We start from the raw sequence: 22,996 nt of genomic DNA on the forward strand, positions 1-22,996 counted from the left end.
ACTCCTTTTATCATTTTGGTTTTTTTAAAAAACATTTTTTTTTAAAAAAATTACATTTTCCTGCAAACCTGGGGCATTTTTCAGGTTTTTAGAAAGACCTCTCTTGCCTGTTCTCCAGTCTCTGGATTTACATATCCCCATATTTGGCAGACTTTGCTAATAGAATCTAAGATTTAAAAATATTACCATACCTATAGAGGTGCTGCCCTGTTTATATATGTGGCAACCATTTTTGTATTTGTGTATATATTGACATGTGCATAAACACAAAAAAGTTAGTAGAAGCAGCTGGACAGGAGAAACATTGGAAGAAATGTGGTGGTTGAGAGGCTACTGAAGTACTGATTTAACCTTGCAAACAGTTTTGAATGTTTGGAAGAGATCTCAATACAGTCAAATTTAGGCCAATGCATTTCTTCCCAAAGGAACATGCCGGACCACATCTATCATAAATCTACAGCCAGTGGTGGTTTTAGAACTTTGGATCCCAGCCATTGTTCCTAAACCATTAGATAGAATTCCCCCATTGTCAGGGGTAATTGGCAAAGAAAACATGTAAACAACCTCTGGTTTGTCTGACATCAGAACCACTAAGCCATTCCAGCCCAGTTCTTTGTCTATTTAAGAAAGACAGGCTCAATATGAAATCGTAACCATTTTTTTTTGTCTCTTGTCTTGGGAGGATCACCGAAACAGAATCTGACATAGCAGTAGGACTGTTCTATAATTCGATTTCTTTGCATTTCCCTTAATCAACGCAGCAGCACAAGTATCTGTTTTCTGTGCCCGAACTACAGCAAACCTCCATGCCTCCCAATTCCTCTCTTTCTGCACATAGTTTTTCTTAAAATAGAAACGTGACTGTTCACCAACTCATATTCCTGCTAGTAGATTATATAAGCAAGGACTTGCAGGGGGCATTTCATTTTCCTATCACCCACTATCTCCTCTTTTCCTTTCCTGAAAGCCCCAATAGTCTCAACCCTTTCCCTGCTTCTTTCTTCTTTCCACCCACCAGCCTTTATTTGCCTCCTTGTCTTCAGCTTTCCCTCAACCTTTACTAGAAAAAAACAAGTTGTGCAGTGCTGGTCACATGGTTCAGTCACATGGTGCCAGCTGCTGAGCCAAGCCCAATTGCATGGTGGAAAACCTGCGGTGACTTGTAGAGGGCACCTCATTTCCCCCTGCACCCCTTCCCCAAACTGTTTCCTCTTTCCCTCCTCCTGGCAACCCTCACAGCCTCACCCCTAACTGCTTTCTTCTCTCCTCCCCACCCACCAACTAGGGTTCCCATTCCCGTCAATTAACCAGGCTGCCCACCCACCCTCAACTAGTGGGTGGGAGGAAGCAGGAAGGGGACGTAAAGTGTGGGCTAATGCGCACATCCAGTGCAATAATATCATTTTGGGGGCACTTTATGCAGGGCTGGATCCATGGGGAAGGTGGTTCCTGGGGGGTCTTCAGCCAGCTGCTAATCCAGGCTGCCATTATGGGGGTTGCAGGGGAGCAACCCTGCAGACTTGGGCCTCTTGCCGGCTTTCCTCCCCCTCCCCCTTTCCTCGTGGATCAGCTGTTTTGTGGTGGGTGGGGTCAGTCAAGATGCTGCTTCTCTGGAAGCGTCTGGGCTGGCAGTGGCGGGTTGCTCCCAGCCGCAGTTGCTGCTCCCCCAGTTTTGGAACTCCTGCAGCTGCCTGGGCTCCTGCCGCCCACAAGGCTTCCATTCTACGGCTTTCATGGTCGGGGCTTCTGCTGCATACAGGATGCCTCGCCTGTTTCAGTCCTCCTTCGGCTTCCGTTTGTCCCACCCGCCCACCACTGTATAAAATGTTTGGTTTGTTAAGCATTAAGATTGTTGTCACAACTTTGGTGGTTTGGCATTGGGGCCGGATCCAGTTTGGGGGAAAAGCCAGACTGCGTGCCCCCTTTTCCCCACATGGAGGATCCCATTAAGGGATTTGGGGGGGAGGCCGAAAGGGGACATGCCCAGCCGGGGGGCTGCCAGGGACAAGCCCATCTCGGGGCTGTCAGGGGGCATGCCTTGCCATAGGGGCTGCCAGGATGGCCTCCCGCCAAGTGGCAGGGGACCACACAGCTGGCTGCCATTCTTGTGTGTCCCAGGAACTGCCATCTCAGGCGGGTCCCAGCAGTCGGCTGGGAGAGGTGCATCAATCCGCAGATGTGACGGGTCGATGGAAGGATAACGCCCCCTTGCCATGCCAATGCCTTGCTGCTGCAATCAATAAAGCTGTGGCCATTTCCATCCAAACTTGGGTTGTCTGGGTCTTCTTGGCATGGGTTATTGGGAGCCTGAGGTGCCACTAGGCAATGGGGCGAGGTCTGGCCAGGGAGTGCCTGGCACATCTAGTCACTAGGCTGGCAACCTAGTCCCCCCCCACCCGAGATTTGTAGAAAGATGTGTCTTATCTGTTTATGGGTCCAGTCTCTGTTGAATAAATTGTGTTTTAAATTGTTCTTGTTGATTTATGTTGCAATCCCTTGAATGATAAATGCTACACTTGTTTTTTTGTTTGTTTACATGGATGTCCTAACTAAAGCAGCCAGTCCTTTTATGATCAGATAAATTTAATACCACTTTCCTGTATAGCATATTCTATAGCCTTTCTTTTCATGCATTCTTTGCAGTGCTTATTAAACAAGATAGAACTCAAGGGATAAAGCATTTTAAAATATCAGTATAACAATAAGCTCATGCATAGTTTCAGAGAAATTGTATGGTTACTTCAATCAAATGCCTAAAAACAGAAATGCCGAAGAAGCACTTAGTAGTGAACTGAGTAGTCCACTGTCAGCACTGCAAATTAGCATCATATAAACATCCCTTTCAAAAGAAGCATGCACAAACCCAAAAGCATGAATATCAGCCATCCAGATAAAATAATAATAATAAAACCGTCAATCATATACAGTATCACCAGAAAGTATGTCCCAGTAAATTCCAAAAGGTCTGATTTCCAATTGAGCAAAACTTGGGAGTGGGCTGTTAATTTATTCAGTAAAATATTCTGCTAGGATATACAGGCTTGTATCCCATGAACAAGTTCTGTCTGTACTAGATGGTATTTGTCACACTAGCACTTCCATTTGCCCAAGATCCATCATTTTCAACAAGCAAACAGAAATGCTAGTGCAAAAGGATCCAAGTCACTGAGTTGGGCAGCCCATTCCTGAAAGGGTGTGTGTGGATCCACAGCAGCTGGGAGCAGCACAGCCACACTGCCTCCTCAGAAACTTTCTGGCCACCATGGAGAATAAAAAAGCCTTTTTTAAAATAAAAAAGGTGAAAATGGGGGAAATGCCCCCATTGAAAATAGCAGGGCTGCGACACCAAAAATGGTGTCGTACTCATGCCACATCAGCGAGGGGTGTTCTGGGCTGGAAGGGGCTAGGAAGCTGACTAAAGACAGCTCCACCCCTGGGGACCCCCCGGTACTGTCCCTCCATGCCTCCACTGTTCTCTTCTAGGATTTAGTTCCTGGGCAGGCTGCATCAGTGGAGGAGGCCCGCACAGCGCTGCAGCAGCCGGGCACCGGTGGGAATGCCCACGCGCCAGCATAAGTGCCCCTTATCCCATGATAAGTGGGCACTTATGCTGGTGTGAAGTCATGCTGCCTGCGTATGAGGCCCCCCCCCGCCCCGCATCCCCCGGAAAGCACTGTAATATAACTACATTTTCTAAGCATACATTTTAGAAATGCTTCCGTGTGCAATAATGCATGCAATAAAAGTGACACTGCAGATTTTATATAGTCTTTTATTATGGCGGGGAATATTTAAGTCTAGCATGTCGATCTGCCTTGTGCTCATACAAGGGCATGGAGAAATATGTATGTATGAACAAGATTGGCAGCGAAACAGATATCAAATTGTGTTTATTTAGCTTTTTAGCCCACCTCACCTTGAAGGCTGGAGGGAATTAGTCATGGCACAAATGCTCCTCCGTGTTGCAATTTGTGATATAGCTCAGGGTAACTGTTTCACCCTTTACTAGTACCAAGGTTTTAACGGGTTTCACACTTCAATTGTTTAAATTTTAAATGGTTTCCAATAAATGATGGTAAACCATTAACAAACCTAATTTTACTCATAATCAGAAATTAATCTTACCAGAGTCTGGTTTTTTCCTTGCACCTGTAGAGTCTGCTGATAAGTTGGTGCTTGCACTAGCGCTTGTACTAAAAAGCCTGGTAATATCCTGATCTGTTAATATGTCGCCTGTGAAATAAAAAAGAAAAAAAATCTGCATAAAAACCTTATAGTGAATGTACAATTAGGGAGAAAGTTAGGGTATGAATGGAGAAAACAAACAAACAAACAAACAAACAAAACGACTAGCCTGTACATGTATCCAAATACACAGAAACAGACTTAGCGAACATGAACAAAGATCTAAAGGATCAGTGTTGGGAGAAGTGCTACTTCATTTCTTCATACACAATTGTGAATTGAGAGTTAGCAGTTTGCAGATGATACCAAATTATTCAGGATGGTGAAAATCAAGGCAGATTGTGAAGAGCTCCAGGAAGATCTCTCTAAATCTGATGAATTGGCAACGATGTGGCAAATTAAGTTCAATGTAGGTAGTAAGTGTAAGGTGATGCACATTGGAGTAAACAATCCTAATTTTAAATATATGCCAATAGGGTTTGAACTAGCTGGACTGAGACGGAAAGAGATTTTGGCGATGTAGTGGACAGCTCAATGAAAATGTCAACTCAGCATGTGAAAATGGTAAACAAATCTATGCTTCATCTGTATCTGAAGAAGTGAGCTGTGACTCACGCAAGCTCATACCCTGCCAGAAATGTTGTTAGTCTTTAATTTGCTAACATGGCTTGAGGGCACCCAATGAACTTGATGAGCAATAGATTCAGGACAGAAAAAAAGTACATCTTTACTTAATGAGTAATTATATTGTGAAGTTCATTGCCAGTGGACATAGTGATGGGCATGAACACAAATGGCTTTAGGAGGGAATTAGGCAGATTCATGGAGGATAGGTCCATCTAGTAGCCAAGGGAAACCTAAAGGGAACCTGCATTTTCAGAGGCGACAAACCTCTACATACAAGAGCTAGGAGGCATCATCAGTCATGACCTGGATAGCCTAGGCTAGCCTGATTTCGTCAGATCTCAGAAGCTAAGCAGGGTCCAGCCTGGCAAGTATTCAGATGGGAGACCTCTAAAGAATACCAGAGTCGTGATGCAGAGGCAGGCAATGGCAAACCATCTCTGAATGTCTCTTGCCTTGAAAACCCCACCAGGGGTCGCCATAAGTCAGACATGACCTTCATGGCACAAAAAGAAGGCAACGTCAGAGGAAGGCCTTTGTTTCAGTGCCCTGTTTGCTGGCCCACTATGACAACTGGTTGGCTGCTATATGAAACAGGATGCTGGACTACATGGACCACTGGTATGAACCAGCAGGGCAAGGGCTTCCAGATTAAGAATTTTTGTTTGTTATTAGGCCAAATTCTCTCATGAGAATTTTCAGCCCTACTCCCACCATTGGCTGGGACGTAAAAACAAAAAAACAGAAAGGCAATTTTAAATATATCTGTTACCAAGTTTTTTAATCGCTTGAGGGCCAAGTGGAAAACTTAATTTATAATTACATCTCAACCTCCTGTACTTTACGATGTGTAAATTTTTTAGTTATTCAGTTACTCTCCTCTGTGATGAAGAATAATGATAGCTCTGAGTCTTTCATCTTAATTTGCATTTACTAGTATTTCAGCTTGTGTTTTATGCTTGAACTTTAGTTCAATATAAAATTGATTTGTGCCATTATATTATTATGGTTTCTTCTGCTCTTTAAAGGAAAAATTCAAGATATGCAAATAAAATTGTTTGTTGTATTTACATTTATTAGCTTGACTCCTATTAGCCTATAACTTAATAATTGCAGTGCTTCAAAGTCCAACTCTTTGATGCCTTAATAGTTTCATTTAATGGTAAATTAGATTTCTTGCCTGTGAAACGTTTCATGGTCAAATTTCCTTTGAATTGGCAAGGATTATTATGGAAGCACTACACAAAAAAGACCATATAAAAGTCACCAGCCAAATTACTAAGCAGAAACAGTTATGAAATTTCATAGACTGGAATAATTTATTCAACACAATTTGAAAGGTTAAAAATTCAAACAGCCTGGCCTATTTAATTCATTTTGTATTCACTAATTGTTACTATAAAATTTACAGTGCAAATCCTAAGGGGTGTGTGTGTGAAAGGGGCTTGGAGATAGCGTGACCCTGGTGCTGGCATAAGTGCTACTTGGGCACTTACACTGGTGCTGGGGAGCAGCGCGGCAGCGCCCCACATGGGCGCCGGCACAGTGGCAGTGTTCCTCTGGTGCAAAGGCTTGCGCTGGTGCCAAAGGGGGAGTTCCCGGGGGCAGGGCTGACATTAATCAGTGCTCAGGGAGTGCCTTCTTTTGCTGGTGTGAATTTACACCATCAAAAATGGTGGTGCAGCCTGTGAAACTGCATACAGAAATTTCACGGACATTGGAGGAATTTTCCTGGACGGCTTGCTTGCCTCAGCACAGCAAACTTCTCAGGAGACAGCACAACTGTGCCGTGGCTGGGCTATCCCCAGCACAACTACCCTCCTTTAGGATTCCACTGTAAATCTCTATCGGTTCTAGAAATGAATACAGCAATACTCTCTCTTCACAACCTCAACAAGCGTTTCACTTACTCAGGATTTTTAGATTCAATTAACTGCCAAACTGAGAACAATCCATAACATGTTTACTTGGAGTCAATTACCATGATTCCAAGGGCACTTACTTTCAAGAAAACATGTTTAGTTCCTGCATCTCTTTATTTACATGTATGTTAGGGTTGCTAGGTACTAGCTGGAGATCTCCTCTATTATAACTGATCTCCAGCTGATGGAGATCATTTCACCTGGAGAAAATGGCTGCTTTGGCACTAGGCAAGTCTCTCTCCACAGGTATTGCCTGAGAACTTTCAACCGGACTTGCTTGTTTGGTCAAAGGACCATAATAAACAATACAGAGATGCAACTGGAGTTGCCAAATATTGGATTTGGGACCTACTACCAAACCATAGATCCATAGATCTTATGCAGAATTGATGATGAATGTATGGAGCTTGGGAACTGAAGGCACTGGGCATGATCCCACTTTCCCCTCTACATGTTAATTTCCCATGGAGTATCATTATGTCATTGACCACTATATGAAATAACAGAGGCTTCTATCGATGTTTGTGGGACGAACTATGAGTGCCTTATTGACCATTCTTCATACATGGCACAAAGTGTCTCAGCAAAATCAGAGATTTTCCAGATCCGAAGCTCATTTATGTGGCAGAAACCCCCATAATTACTTCTTTTCAGGTATATATTTGTAACTGTAACTCTAAAGCATTATATTAATTGAGAAAATGCAGCTAAGCATTAATTCTTAAGTGTAAAATTTCTACTCTCATTTGATTAAAAAATAGCTAGTCCTATAACCAAGGCATGGGTACAATTGGTAACACACAATCAAAACATCAAACACATCTGAATATGCAACAAAACAATAAACAAAAAACCTAACTACCAAAGAACCTCTTGCTCATCTTGAACACAAAAATCACATGCATAAATTTAATAATTAAAAAGAAGCACTGTAAGTATTAATGCCTCACCCCATATCACCCTGCCAGATGTTCTTGTTCTGCCAGGAGCTGGTGTTGTTTTATGTATAACTGAAAAGACAAGAATATCAAATTGCTAAAAACATTATGTGTTGGAGGAGAGTGTTACGGATTCCGTGGACTGCCAAAAAAACAAATCAGTGGGTTATAGATCAAATCAAGCCTGAACTGACCCTAGAAGCTAAAATGACTAAACTGAGGCTGTCGTATTTTGGTCACGTCATGAGACGACAAGAGTCATTGGAAAAGACCGTCATGATAGGAAAAGTTGAGGGCAGCAGGAAAAGAGGAAGACCCAACAAGAGATGGATTGACTCAATAAAGGAAGCCACAGCCTTCAATTTGCAAGATCTGAGCAAGGCTGTCAAAGATAGGACATTTTGGAGGACTTTCATTCATAGGGTCGCCATGAGTCGGAAGCGACTTGACGGCACTTAACACACACAAAAACATTAAAAATCAGAAGAAAACAATGGTCGAGATTTATGTTGGCAACTAACTATTCTAAAGTTCTAAAGTTGCATTGTTTATTTAAAATCAAACTGAAAGGATGACACTGAGATCAAGAATTGGGGAAAAGAGACCTACAATAATATCTGGACTAACTCAGAAATAGGTAAGGAGGAACTGTATGACCTGTCTTTCATCATACTTCAGTATTTTTCATTGAGCTGCATCAATACAAGGGTGAATACCCAAGCAACTAATACTATACTTGTAAAAATAACATAAGCAACGAATGTCATCATTGGTTCAAATCCTGCTGTAATTACTGCTGGTATGGAGAAGAAGGTAGCACTTTTAGGGGAGGGGTCATGGATGAGTGATAGTGTACAGGCTTTGCATTCAGAGGGTTCCAAGAGAGTCCCTGGCATATTCCGCTAGAGAATCTCTGAACTTCCTCTGCCTCAGACCCTAGAGAATATCTGCCACTCAGAGTAGATGATGCTGAGCTAGATGGACCAATGATCTGACTCAGGATATGGCCAGTGTAGCTGAAAAACAGTAGACCAACATGGCCACTAGAATGATATATAGGGTTGCCAACCTCCAGGTATTAGCAGGAGATCTCCTGCTATTACAATTGATCTCCAGCCGATAGAGATCAGTTCACCTGGAGAAAATGGCCGCTTTGGCAATTGGACTCTATCAGTGCATTCCTAAGAAGAGTTACTCCAATCTAAGTCCATTCATTTCAATGGGCTTAGACTGGAGTAACTCTCCTTAGGAATGCACTGTATGGCATTGAAGTCTCTCCCCTCCCCAAGCCCCACCCTCCTCAGGCTCCACCCCAAAAACCTCCTTCCGGTTGTGAAGAGGGACCTGGCAACCCTAATGATATTCCAAGGATTGTGGAAATAGACTTGTCTACTTAAGGTCCAGTGCACATAAACAATGGAAAAGGTAGTAGTAAAAAGAGTTGAAAGAGTTGAAAGGAAGTATGTAGGCCAAAGAGTGAAAGAAATATGTAGACCTGGCTGGGGGAGGGAGGGCTAGAAGTATGAAAATAAAAAAAATGAAATAAATAAATTGAATGAATGCCTCACTTAAGACTACCTTATTTCTCCTAATGCTATTAATTACAATTTAATAATTAAGATATCAAGCTAAGGTGACTAACTTAAAAGAACACATGAAAAGAGTCTTGGATTACCAGGTCTGGTCTGTGATTTATCCATCGTCTTGGGTTTTGCAGTTGTGAGATACACTTTATGGGATGCTGACAGAAAGAAAACAAAATATGTTTAATTTTGAAGGATATAAAAGTAACATGCAGCATAGTTCACTTTCAGAAAGGCCCAAATGTCACAGCTGCAGTAGTAACAGGCATGTATAAGCCTTGTAACTTCTAGCATCAGTTAAGATATACATAAATAATAAGAGTTGAAAAAGAATTGATAGCAGAAACCATGGTGTTTTTCGTCTGACAAAGCAATTATACAAATATCACAGGAGTTTCATGACTAAAGTATTTATCTTGACATCATTCAACATACACAAAGCCCACACAACCTCAGTGTGATTAGTTCACCGCTCATAATTTGCAGTAAGCATTTAAAATTTAAATAATTCCATTGATGCCTATGAGGAATCCTTTCAGGGCTCTGAGGGGCTGTTTTTTTAAGGTAGAAACACCAAATTTGCATCATAGCTGCTGGTGACTCTACTTACAAGTCTGCTCAAGTTTGTTAAAGATTAGGTCAGGTGGTCCAATTTTTTTGCCCTCTATTTTTATCCATTTAGAGGCCAATAAAATTGGACCCCCTTTGACCCTTTTTTTACCAAATTTGGGGGGTTTTGTAAGGAGAGTTACCAGCAGCTGTGCTGAAAATTAGGTGTTTCTTCCTTTAAAAAAACAGCCCCTCAGAGCCCCGGAAAGATTCCCCATAGGGTATAATGGTGCCAAACCTTTTTGGATATCTGAAAAAAACACACACACCCTGCCCAAAACAAAAACATACTAGTGTGAAGATTTGGCTTTGTTCAGAAATACCGAAAAATTTTGGGTCTACCATACCTGAATCAAAAAAACGTCATTTTTTTTGGGTACACACCCCTAACTCTCACAAGGATGTTGTTGCAAAGATTAAGTTGATGAGGGAGTATGAAGTGAAAAGCTGATTTGGGTCCCCAATCAAGGAGACAAGTGGGATATAAATAAAAAAGCATAAGATTAAAATTATTCTGCAGCCACATAGAGCCTCTACCACAAAATAAGTAATTTCCAGCAATTTGTGTCTAAAGGACATTCTGTGATTCAGAAAAACGAATCAACAGGCACAAGAGCAAAGCCTGCTATAGGGAAAACATTCTGCCTCCAGCATATGAGATATCATGAAAATTGCTTAAACACCACTAAATGTTTCTCCCCCTCACCTCGCTAACTCTAAATATTATAACAATTTTGGCATAAACAGATTGTGTAATATTGTATTTGCATAACGCAACACACTGCTGACTGCACTGATATCCTTGAAAGCTAAATTGCCAGCCTGTGCTATAAAGAACTCATTCCATAGCTATGGTAATACCCTTATTTATCACCATTCTAGATATTTTGAGACCACTGTCCTTAACTCCTTTTCTTGAGATACATGTATCATTAGATCATAAAGCAAAATATATGGTTGAAGTTCAGAGTCTGCGTAACAAACTCAACATATTGAATTAATTCAAATGAAACAATGACAAATTCATTACCAGTTCTCATATGTGGGCTTTCAGTTGTTTCCCCACTTGGGAGCTTGAATGGAACTGAAAACAAAACATTAGAACTTGGTAAGTGTACACTGAGTCTTCTGTAAAAGGAATGCCAACAGGTTCAAAGGAAAAGAAAAAAAACCCTTCCAAACTAATCTAGAGGCTGTAACGCTCAGAGATGGAAACCTGGCTGGGGAAGGGTCATGCTTTCATGTAATCTTTGAGACCAAGTGGAAATTAAGAATGAACAGGCTCAGATACAGAAGCAGAATGTCGAGGGAATGTTTTGATGACAATTCAGGGCTTGTGCTGCGCATGAAGTGGAGGTTCCTAAATGGAGACGCAAAGAAAAGGCCTGGAAATAATCACAAGCAGTGCACCCTGCAGAATAATCAACGAGTAAAAGCAAGCAAGTTAACTTATGAACTTAAAAAAAACACACGTTGTTTTTTAAGTTCAGTAACCAGCAAGACAAAGTAGATAAAGATAGATCAAGTCAATTTTAGAGAGAAAAGAAATCAAATTACCCGAAGTATCTTTGGGCCCATTGAGAACATGAATATGAAGGTTAATTGATCCTGGGATTGTTTCCACTGGTGCTATGGGAACAAAAGAGGTGTGGCAATTGAGTCCAAGCAGAGGCTATCTTAATCTGATATGAGTGGAAAACAAGCAGCATAAGAATTTCATGAAAGAAAATAAATATCCTATTCCGCGATCCCAAGCACTTCCATTACCTCTTCCATGCATGTCTTGTATCTTTTAGATTGTAAGACTTCAGGCAGAGGTAGGGTTGCAAGGTCCTTCTTCTCCTCCGGCGGGAGGCTGTTTGGTTGTAAGTGCATGCGCGCCAACGCAAGAGGGTCACTTCCGGTTTAGAACCAGCAGTGCCACCTCACAAGGGGGCTTATACCTCTAAGCTTGAGTGGTAAAGCGGCCCTTTACCACTCAAACTAAGAGGAATAAGGCCCCTCGCGAGGCGGAACTTCTGGTTTAGAACCAGAAGTGATGAGCGTGTGCACGTTTGCCTGCCGACCCTCAGGTGGTCGGAGGGCAGAGGGGCAAATTGCCGGGGGTTTGCCTGCCACCAGTGGGCACCTGGCAACCCTAGGCAGAGGCTTTTGTGGCTTCTAAAATGGCAGCTGCAGCAGCTGCAGACTGCATCTACATGGAAATGATTTTCCATGTTGCATCCATTTGCAGCAGCAACAAAGTCCATTCGAGTCATGAATTCCTGTCATGCTCAGCCATCTTGCAGTTTCCCTTCCCAATTCATTCACAGGCAATCTGGACAAAAGTCCTCCGTACCTTCCCCCTTATATTTTTATAATGAAAAGGACCAGCTGGGTATTCAGAGGAACTAGTAGGTCATGACAATGTTACTGTGTTATAGCATTTGTCATGTTTGGAAAAGCCCTTAAAATGTACTCCAGTGGTACATTTTAAAATGTACCCATGGATCCATTTGTCATATTTAAGAGAAAAGGGGAATCCTGCTATTTCATGCCATGCATTGAAATTCATTGGCTCAGAAGGCTCAGAAGCTAAAGGTAAAGGTCCCCTGTGCAAGCACCGGGTCATTCCTGACCCATGGGGTAACGACACATCCTGACGTTTCCAAGACAGACTTTGTTTGCGGGGTGGTTTGCCAGTGCCTTCCCCAGTCATCTTCCCTTTACCCCCAGCAAGCTGGGTACTCATTTCACCGACCTCAGAAGGATGGAAGGCTGAGTCAAGAAGGCTCCTACAACAATGGAAAGTTGTGATATAAAACTGCTGGATTTTAGAGGTGAAAAACTAGAAATTACTGGAAATAGCAGCAGTTTATACCTTGCTTTTAAAATTCCCTAATTCAATAAAGTCTATTATGATTCAGTATATACAAAACATCAAAAAGGTGTTAGTAGTATACTTAGAGATACCACAGGTGTGACCGCATCTGATAGAAACTAAAATAGAATATATATCTAAAAGTACTGCCAGACCATTTTCAAAGCCTGCTAAAACTCTACCTATGCAGAATGTGTACAAAGAATGTAATTACCAGGTTTAGCCTGTGATATTTCTGGTTTCCCAGATGTTTTGGGTTTGGAAGGAATGAACTTTGTTTCTTTTGGAGCTGGAAAAAAGAGCAGGGTTATTATTGTATTCTTTAGCAATCACAGATTCATGCCATGTTTAGCTCAAGGAGAGTGCATGCTTTAAAAGCATCAAGCAAAGACAATGATTCTGTATGTTTCTGACAGCTGATAATAGTGCTTGGAAAATCAAACAAGAATGAAATGATTCACAATGACTAATAGTGGTCAAGTTCTGAGGACAGGAACACCTTATGTTTGAAAGACAGAGACACATCAGTGATAGTGTAGAATACGTGCTTCAGAGAAACCATTTCTAAGGCAGCTATAAGAGATCAGAATGGGGGAAAACAGCATGGAAACAGTGAATGAAGTTATGGAACGTCACAGCATAAAACAAGATTTTAAAAAATTGATTCAGCAGGTCAAATAAACAGTGAACTCCACCAAGGAAGTTGTTACCCATAGTTGTCTTGAGGCGTTCAGAAGACATAGTAGGTTTGATTGTAAGTGGTTGTGAGGTTGTTTGATATAATGCTGTTGGGAGGAAAAATGTAAGCATCTTTACATAGCTGAAATAAAGGTAATATAAGCTATAGTGACTCTGAGATAGTGGATCATTATGTTGGAATATGGTATCTACGAGGAATATTGCTGAAAAAGGAAAAGCACACTAAAACAAAAATTATAGGTTGGCAAAATATTTGATAAGATCTCTCTTTTAACTTTTAGTAGCCTCAATGTTATATGAGGTTGACAACGGGAGATGAAGAACTCTGAAAAAAATAGCAGGTTCTGCTGAGATCTTGCACATAGGCCCATATATGTATAAACACTTGTTTTTTTACATATACAGCTTTCCTGTGAGAAGATAAAAGAGAGATCTGTACAGTCGTGATTGTAAAAAATTACACATACTCTGTCTGAATTGTATGGTTATTCAGAAATCAAGTCTAATAATTGTGGAAAGGCCCTAAGAATACAAGGTAGCTTTCACAGACTGCTAGCTCAATATCTTATTCTAAGCAGCAGTAGCTCTTAAAATAAGGTGAAGGCATCATTTATAAATAGAGTTGCCAGCTCTGAGTTGGGAAATACCTGGAGATTTTGGGGCTGGAGCCTAAGGAAGGCGGGGTTTGGAGAGGGGAGGGACTTCAATGCCATTGAGTCTAATTGCCAAAGTGGCCATTTTCTCCAGGGGAACTGAACTCTGTTGCCTGGAGGTCAGTTGTAATAGCGGGAGATCTCCAGCCACCACCTGGAGGCTGGCACCCTATTTATAAAAGCAAAAAGAGTGCTCGCTTTGGCAGCACATATACTAAAATTGGAACGAAAAGCAAAAAGACATGAATTTATCACTGTAATTTCTGTCACTTCTGGTGTTTGACATCTAGGGTTGCCAGCTCTGGGTTGGGAAATACCTGGAGACTTTTGGGGTGGAGCCTGAGGAGGGTGGGGTTTTGGGAGGGAAGGGACTTCAATGCCATAGAGTCCAATTGCCAAAGCGGCCATTTTCTCCAGGTGAACGGATCTCTATCGGCTGGAGATCAGTTGTAATAGCAGGAGATCTCCAGCTAGTACCTGGCAACCCTATTGACAGCTAATGTATTAGATATATTTGCAAGAAGAAGTAAGCTGTGACTATATTATATTCTCTGACATTCTATCTTCTCAGCTCAAGGTTTTTTGCTACATCTGGCAACAGAATAATGGTTTCCACAGAAGACATGGGTGGCAATATGATATTTTCTTCTTCTGACTGTAGCTACTCCGGCATAACCAGGAAGAATTTGGCTATTTGCCTCTCAAAATATAGAAAGTGAGGTTTGGCTAACAATATAATTATATGAACATATAGAATTACAAAAGTGACTCAATTACCAGGTTTGGTCTCTAGAATTCTTGGCTTGGTGGATGGTTTTGATTTATTAGGAATGAAGTGTTCCACTGCTGAAGCTGAAATTAAAAAAAATGTAAACCTGGATTATAACCCTCAATAACATATTTTGTCCTTCTGCCTGCAGAGAAGCAAAGTGAAAACAAAGCATGTTAAAACTATTCCCAAAGCTAACTATGGAAATGTCCAAGAAGGAAGACAACAGTTAACTTTTTTGGGAGTGGGGGGGAAGTCATGTTGATTATGAACATTCCAAAAACCAGTATTGTCAATTAATGGAAAAGAAAGGCAGAAGACAGATGTGAAAAAGAAAGGAAAGAATTGTTTTATAGTTTGGTTGGTAGAGAAGATAGTCCAGGTATAATACAATATTTCTGTTTGTGCAAGAAGGGAGCAGGCAAGGGTCCCCTGAGCCTAGGGTTGCCAGCTCCGGGTTGGGAAATACCTGGAGATTTTGAGGGTGGAGCCTGAGGGGGTGGGGTTTAGAGAGGGGAGGGACTTCAATGCCATAGAGTTCAGTTGCCAAAGCGGCCATTTTCTCGAGGGGAACTGATCTCTGTCACCTGGAGATGAGTTGTAATAGCGGGAGATCTCCACCACCTGGAGGTTGGCAACCCTACCTGAGCCTCAGCCTAATTTTCATTGCTACTGAGGGAAGGGGAAAAGTGGAAAGATCTTCCTCTGCAAGCAGCAAACATGTAGTATATAACTCCTTGTTACCTAGGTCTTAGTTGAGGTAGCTTGCTTACAACTTTTGTAAATGCATTCAAAGGCAGCCGGAGCTTGTGCCAATGACCAACTAAGGGTTTGGTACAGAGTTCACAACCCAGAAATGTTTTCTACACTGCAGTTCCAACCATATTTCAGGAGATTTATAGTAAGTAGCATGCCAGAAACCAAATCTGTACTGGACTCTACATGTAAACAGGTTTTTCATAATCCCTGCACCTCAAAATGATGCATCTGTAACTCTGTGAAGGCTATTCCTATGAAGTACATCACATTCAAGTAAGTTAATTTGTTCATATAGCCAAGGCCAATCGTGATGTGTGTGTCTTTTTCTTTCCTTAAAAAAAAAAAAAGAATAACTCATATTTTCATACGGAAATGGGACTGATGTAAAATTAATCCTGTCTCCATTGAACTCAAAGATTGGGACCACTGTAGAAATGCTGCTACATTTATGATTTCACCATGCAAAGAGTAGCAATCACTGCGTATTTTGCATCAAAAGGGCAGTTGAGTGTATGGAAAGAGAGAATGGTTATTAGTAATGCTCTGACACAAGCTTCTCTTTGGAATTCCTTTTCCTGAGAGAATCAAAAGAGAAGCATGACCTTGAGTAAACAGTATGATCCAGTGTTGCCTTTTCCCATTCAAGGCTATGAGGTGTCATGGATGTGATAGGATCTTGAGAGAATGATATAATTTCAGTTGGAAAGAATGGAAAGAAATCATGAAATGGGTGGAGAAAAATAATTAAACTTATTTGTTGTACATCAACTAAAGAAGGTACTCGGATTCCAAAGCACTATTCTCACATATGTAAGACAGCAAAATCTCTTTCGCTGACAGTTTTATTCCATTTTCAAAAAGTAAAATATATATCCATACATTAAAAGTTATCGGTGTGTTGAAGAAATTAAATCCTTAAATCATGTTAGGATTGATTAATAAATAACACCTGAATGAATAATGGCATTAAATACGTGTTTTCAAAAGTTATCCAAACAGATGCAGTCTCATTCTCACCCCCAGCTCCCCACCACTTACTATATATAGTCTGTGAATGCATCATCAAATGTCCTGTCAAAAGCTTTTTTTAAAAAAATTCCAAGAATATTTTATTTAAAACATTTCTGTGCCACCTTCCCATCCATATAGGGTTCCCATGGCAGTGAACATCGAATGTTAAAACATTTCAACATTTAAAATAAAGAATATATACAATAATTCAATCAAACAAACAATCATAGAATCACAGAGTTGGAAGGGACCTCCAGGGTCATTTAGTCCAAACCCCTGCACAATGCACGTATGTATATAACATATATTTTTATAAATTTTTAAAAATTATAACATGTATTCACCATTTACAGGCAGGATTTTTCTGCTTTCTTCTCCTGCTCTAATCTACTGACTCTTCTAAAATGTTGTTCCCAGGGGTCTGAAGGACCTCAGAAGACCATAGGAAGCAAAGAAAGTGAGAGACTCCAGAGGGATAGGATATCAGTGAAAACTGCTTCCCCTCTTCTGCAAGCAGAAATGCCTCTCCGCCAAAGGAACTGCATTGTTGGATACATGTTGCTGCCTTCTGGATTATCCTGTATGTGCGTGAGCACTTAAACACATTCACATATTTTATATAGTCAAGAAATTCTTAAACGTCTGCAAGGTTCCTTTTCAGAAGCTATCTGAAAAATCTCAGTTTTCCATTGATTAATGTAGGAATTTTAATCTATGAATGGAACTAATATTGGCGCTCAAATTTAAATATCTGCAAGAAAAAAGAACTGATTGTGAAAGTATATAAAGTACATTGAATGATGACAATGGATACTAATGAGAACAACAGCAATAATATCCTTTGGTAGGGTTGCCAGGTCCCTCTTCGCCACCGGTGGGAAGTTTTTGGGGAGGAGGTCTGGGAAGGGGAGGGTTTGGGAAAGGGAGGGACTTTAATACTATAGAGTCCAATTGCCAAAGTGCCAATTTTCTCCAGGTGAACTGATCTCTGTCGGCTGGACATCAGTTGTAATAGCAGGCGATCTCCAGCTAGTTCCTGGAGGCTGGCAACCCTATCCTTTGGGGGCTGACTGATGTGTGGCTGGAGATCTGGCCACACAACTGCAATGTCAAGCATTAGAAAGAAGGCAGAGAAAAATGATGCAAATGAGCAAATGACTGAGGGAATAAGAACCTATAGTTTACAAAATAGGAATGTGAAGGGGAAATGAAGCCCATGGTCTATAATGTATTTGTAAAAAACAGTGTGCTTCTGAGATGTAAAAAAATGAAAATACACAAAGAATAATAATCATAGAAGGATCCAAAAAACTACTTAGCCTCATACAAGGAGTTTACGCTAGTCCAGAGGAATTTTTTACTTTCCCCCCTTTGAATAGCGTACTGCACTCTCCAGGCCAAGTTACAGCCTGCACTCAAAAGTACTGTGTTTCAACAGTAGTTTGTCACAAGGCAGGGGAGGTTTGTGTGTGTGTAAAGTGCCGTCAAGTCGCAGCCGACTTATGCCGACCCCTTTTTTAGGGTTTTCATGGCAAGAGACTAACAGAGGTGGTTTGCCAGTGCCTTCCTCTGTACAGCAACCCTGGTATTCCTTGGTGGTCTCCCATCCAAATGCCAAATAGGGCTGACCCTGCTTAGCTTCTGAGATCTGACGAGATCAGGCTAGCCTGGACCATCCATACTGCTTGAAAAAACAAGTCTATGGTCTCCTTGGGCTTATAAAATTAGTTTCATGGTTTTTTGAATTCTGGCCAGAATAATTGTTCTTAACACAAAGGGACACACACTTTTATTTCATAATATTTTAAATACATAACAGTTTCAAATAAATCAGTTGAATCCCATCTAAAACTTGCGCATATGTAGGGGGCAAATTTTCCACTGATTCTCCCTTACCACAACAGACTTATAACCCCTTCAAGTTATTCCTTGGGGGTTCCTTATCCACCCAGCATTAAGGGGGCATTTTGGGCTGCAGTGGGAAGGGGGAAGTGTGGAAGTCATGAGCTACAGGTAGAAATCCTTTCATCTATGGACATTTTAGGATGGATTCAAGCCATTGACTCCAAAAGATTTTTAGAGAATGCATGTCAGTGGAATGGCACACAGACATACTTAGTCATAAATATTACCTGATCATAGCATAACTATATGCTATATGTTTAGTTCCCTGAGCATTTGAAAATATATTTTCTTCTTCTCCAGGTATAGCCACTGGGGTTTCTTTTTGAAGGAGGAGAATAGTGCTAGGGTAGACTTTTAAAAAACCTGTTTGTGTTGTTTTCATAATGAAAAAATACAGTTAGTATCCCATTTGTTGTATGTAATTGGGGTCTTGACAGAGGCGGTGGATGAATAATTCAATTAACCTCTGCTACAGTTTATCCGCAAGATCTGCTGTGTACTAAGCTGTGTTTCAGGTATTGCTCTTAGAGCTGAATTGGCCCAGAATTCATTGGAAGCTCATGCATGGATCTTGGCATTTAAATTAAAGCAAAAAATCTCCAGTGTGAGGAAAAGGATTTTGAAGCTTATTGAGAAAGACCCTTATATGAGGCCCTGGAAGGTGATCATGAAAGATTAAAGATAGACTCCAGTGGTTAGGATGTGAGGACAAAGATATGGACATCATAAAACAAATAAACCCCTTAGTAATTAATTTGGTTAGAACAAGTTCTTTATTGAGGGCATGACATGTGCATTCACCAGCTTTCTTTGGAGTTCTGTTATGATATTGAGCTACTTAAAGGACCTAACAATCCTGCGTTTTAGAAGAATTAAATTCTTTTCCCTCAGCCATACTGGAAGGCCGAGTCACAGGTATAGCATATTTGGACAGAGTTGGAAAATGTGGATCTGGTCAGCTTGAGACCTTCGAACATATTTTATTGGGGTGTGAAATCTGGTTTGATTTGAGAGAAATGTATTTGTCCTCCCTCTTAATTCGTTATGCGAATTTACCATCTCAAAAAATCGTCCAGTTTTTCGTTGTAGATAAGGATCGGAAAACAACCTTAGCAGTTGCTAAATATGTAGCTGCAGTTGGATCTCGATCTGTTCAAGACCTTTGAGTAAGATAAGCAAGTACTGAAAAATACAAGACTTCAGCTGCTTTTATCCGTACATGAGGGGAAAAAATAGGTGCCTGTAATTTTCCCCAGATGGAGGTAAAAGCAGCCTGGAAGTGGTGTTTTTCACGCTACAAAAAAGCAGACCTAATACCTATATTTTAGAAAAGAAAGAGAAAAGCATTTAAAATGGCCATGGAACTAAAAATAATATGCAGCTTCACCCTTTATGAGAGCCAGCGTAGTGTAGTGGTTAAGAGCAGTGGACTCTAATCTGGTAAACAAGGGTTGTTACCCCACTCCTACACATGAAGCCTTGGGCTAGTCACAGTTCTCTCTGAAATCTCTCAGCCACACCTACCTCACAAAGTGTCTGTTGTGAGGAGGGGAAGGGAAGGTGATTGTAAGCCACTTTGAGACTCCTTAAAGGTAGAGAAAAAGCAGGGTATAAAAACCAACTCTCCTTCTTTATGTGCCCTGACATTCTCAAGCCCCTTAAATAGGGTTGCCAGCTCTGAGTTGGGAAATACCTGGAGATTGTGGGGGCAGAGCCTGAAGAGGGCAGTGTTTGGAGAGGGGAGGGACTTCAATGTCATAGAGTCCAATTGCCAAAGTGGCCATTTTCTCCAGGTGAATGGATCTCTATCGGTTGGAGAGCAGTTGTAATAGTGGGAGATCTCCAGCCACCACCTGGAGGTTGGCAACCCTACCCTTAAGTGGTCCTCAAGGTTGGACTGGATCCAAATTCCTGCTTCCACATATAGAAGGTCTCTTCTGCTTGTGCAAGGAGGGGGACTGATTTCTGCCAATTCCTCCCACTTCAAATGCCTGCATTGCACCCCATCCCATTCCTCAAGTGTCCCCTGGCTCCCAGGAACAATTTTTGTGGGCAGAAGGGCTGCAGTGGGTCAGGGGAGGTAGGAACATCCATTTTGCTGGCAGAGATGTGCTTGCTGTTCTTTGGATCCCACCCACAGTGTGGAGTTTGGAAGGTGGCTTTGATGCAATGCACACCTAATTGCCCAGATCTTTACGGTTTAAGAATACATACCTTTGTAGTTGGTACTATGCAATGAATACAAGGGGACTGGCACATTGTTCAGTTAATAAGAACTACATTAAACCCATTGGAGGGAAGAATTTAGTTCATGAAGCTAGGGCTTCACTCCAACAATTGTATTATGAAAGATTTTTTTTAAGGGTGTCTTACTTAGGTCAATAGCAGCAGTGAATATGTATTGAAGCCGATAGAGATATTGCTGGCAATATAGCACTGAATTGCTATATTGGTCTAGCGCTATAGCACAAAAGTTAGAGCATTAAAATAAAAAGCCAAAATAGATAGGGTTGCCAACCTCCAGGTACTAGCTGGAGATCTCCCGCTATTACAACTGAGTTCCAGTCAATAGAGATCAGTTTACCTGGAGAAAATGGCCGCTTTGGCAATTGGACTCTATGACATTGAAATCCCTCCCCCTCCCCAAACCCTGCCCTCATTAGGCTCTACCACAAAAATCTCCAGGTGTTTCCCAATTTGATACTGGCAACCTTAATTGAAAGAGATATTTCTTTTAAAGAAGAAGGATTCATAAATGCCCTCTTTTGCCTATTATACAGTGGGAAAAGTGACATTATATAGAATTCCAGACTTCACAGAATGTAAATTTGTTCCACTGAGATTCAACATAGTTTTATCCCTCACCAGGAAATATTTTTATTTATATAAAAAAGCTTCCTTATATATGTATGTTCTGAAAAGTGAGATGCTTTAATAAGGAGGGAGCTCGGCTGTGCGGTAGCTGTGCCAACCCTGGCCGCTGCGCAACTGACCCTCTTCAGGATTGCACTGTGAGGCATAGCTGATTCAGCATTCTTTAGACCCATTGATTTAATTCTGAACAGGCAAGATGTATGAGCCTTTGACATTATACCGAAAATACACGACAGAGTTACCACGATGATACCATATGAGTAAGCAACAAACTACTAATGGAGAAATGGCACTGATCATTAGACACACTCTGATTTAAAAGAAATCCCTCATACTGATATATCTACCTGGTTTTGTTTGAGTTACATTTGGACTGGGTGATGTTTTAGGCCTGGGTATAACACGTCGGCTTCCCTTTGGACCTGAAAGAAAGCAACAACAAAAATGGGTTTAGCTGTCACATCAGCTTATTATTTCCTGGGACGAGATTGTCCCTCTGGGTCCCAGTAAGTTCCTGTGACTCATATTTCCAGACTGCCACTTCATGTGGCAGGATGCAGCCTTTATTTGTACAGAGATCCGCTGGGGGAAACAAGGCTGGAGCTCTGCTTCTTAGATGGGTCTGCTTGCAAAGAAAGGCTGCAGCCTGCTATAGGAATTAGTATGCCATATAAAGTCACCCTCCAGTGAAGATCAGGTCTTTTACTTTACATGGTAGGCTGGAGATGTTTATCTGGAAGTGAAAAGACAGCTGCTACAATCTGAACTGAAAGATTGTTTGCACCATGAAGGCCTGAGTTGATAGCACCTGCTTGGCTTCAACCACTACAGACTGGAGGTCAAACTACACATTACATTAGAGGTCCCTGATTGGGTCTCCTGATGAGGGAGGTGGGCTTTGTACTGGGGGCATGCCCCATTTCCCCACTAGTTCAAACTTCCTTAAATAATCATTGCGGCAAACATACCACTCTACGAATGTTTAGCAAGTGAAGACATGTTGGCTTTGTCTTTAACAGTTATCTTTGCAAAACTCTTGCCAGGGAACATGATGTGCAGAAATTGCATTACTTAATGTGGCCACATAAGAACAAATCAGAAGTATTAAAATTTGTTTTCTAAGCAAAGAATGCGTATTCATAAATATTCAATCTGAAAGGTTTTATGTGCTGAAAAAATAATTATAAGTGTTATGGTCTTAAAAGAAAAACTCAGAGATAACCTTTGAAAATAAAGCAAGCATTTATTCACGTGCACATACACATACCTTTATTGGCATAATTACAATGCTTTAGATCAAGCATTTATTGATACTATATGTAGAATAACATCTGAGATCAAAGTACTTCGCATAGCAAAGCCTCTGACCTCTTTTGCATATTCCTCACTCCAGCTGCATTTCCCACTGCACCAATTCAAAAGGTCAGGAGCAGATTTTCAAATGGCAGAAGGGCTGGATTTGGAAGAATGGTGGGAGAGCGCCATTCCATAAATAGATCTCTCTTTGCAGTAGTCTGCATCCGAGTCAAAATGTTAGTTTTGATGTAGTTGTGAGCCAAACCATACTTGCCGCAATCTAACTATCAAACATATGATCATGGAGAG

The 22,996-nt window shown here is 41.2% G+C and overlaps 1 protein-coding gene across 1 annotated transcript in view; it reads right to left on the reverse strand.

Moving 5' to 3' along the window:
- ABI3BP (ABI family member 3 binding protein) overlaps positions 1 to 22,996 on the reverse strand; it is a 166,421-nt gene that overhangs the window by 28,131 nt on the left and 115,294 nt on the right. The window contains exons 30-38 of the mRNA XM_056858638.1: positions 21,739 to 21,813; positions 14,851 to 14,925; positions 13,432 to 13,506; positions 12,936 to 13,010; positions 11,419 to 11,490; positions 10,892 to 10,945; positions 9,345 to 9,410; positions 7,682 to 7,741; positions 4,126 to 4,233 (exon numbers count right to left, since the gene is read on the reverse strand). Of these exons, the coding sequence (XP_056714616.1) occupies positions 4,126 to 4,233; positions 7,682 to 7,741; positions 9,345 to 9,410; positions 10,892 to 10,945; positions 11,419 to 11,490; positions 12,936 to 13,010; positions 13,432 to 13,506; positions 14,851 to 14,925; positions 21,739 to 21,813 (660 nt within the window). The remainder of the gene's footprint in view (positions 1 to 4,125; positions 4,234 to 7,681; positions 7,742 to 9,344; positions 9,411 to 10,891; positions 10,946 to 11,418; positions 11,491 to 12,935; positions 13,011 to 13,431; positions 13,507 to 14,850; positions 14,926 to 21,738; positions 21,814 to 22,996) is intronic.

This window comes from Euleptes europaea, chromosome 12, assembly GCF_029931775.1.
Source record: "Euleptes europaea isolate rEulEur1 chromosome 12, rEulEur1.hap1, whole genome shotgun sequence".
Lineage (NCBI taxonomy): Eukaryota > Metazoa > Chordata > Lepidosauria > Squamata > Sphaerodactylidae > Euleptes > Euleptes europaea.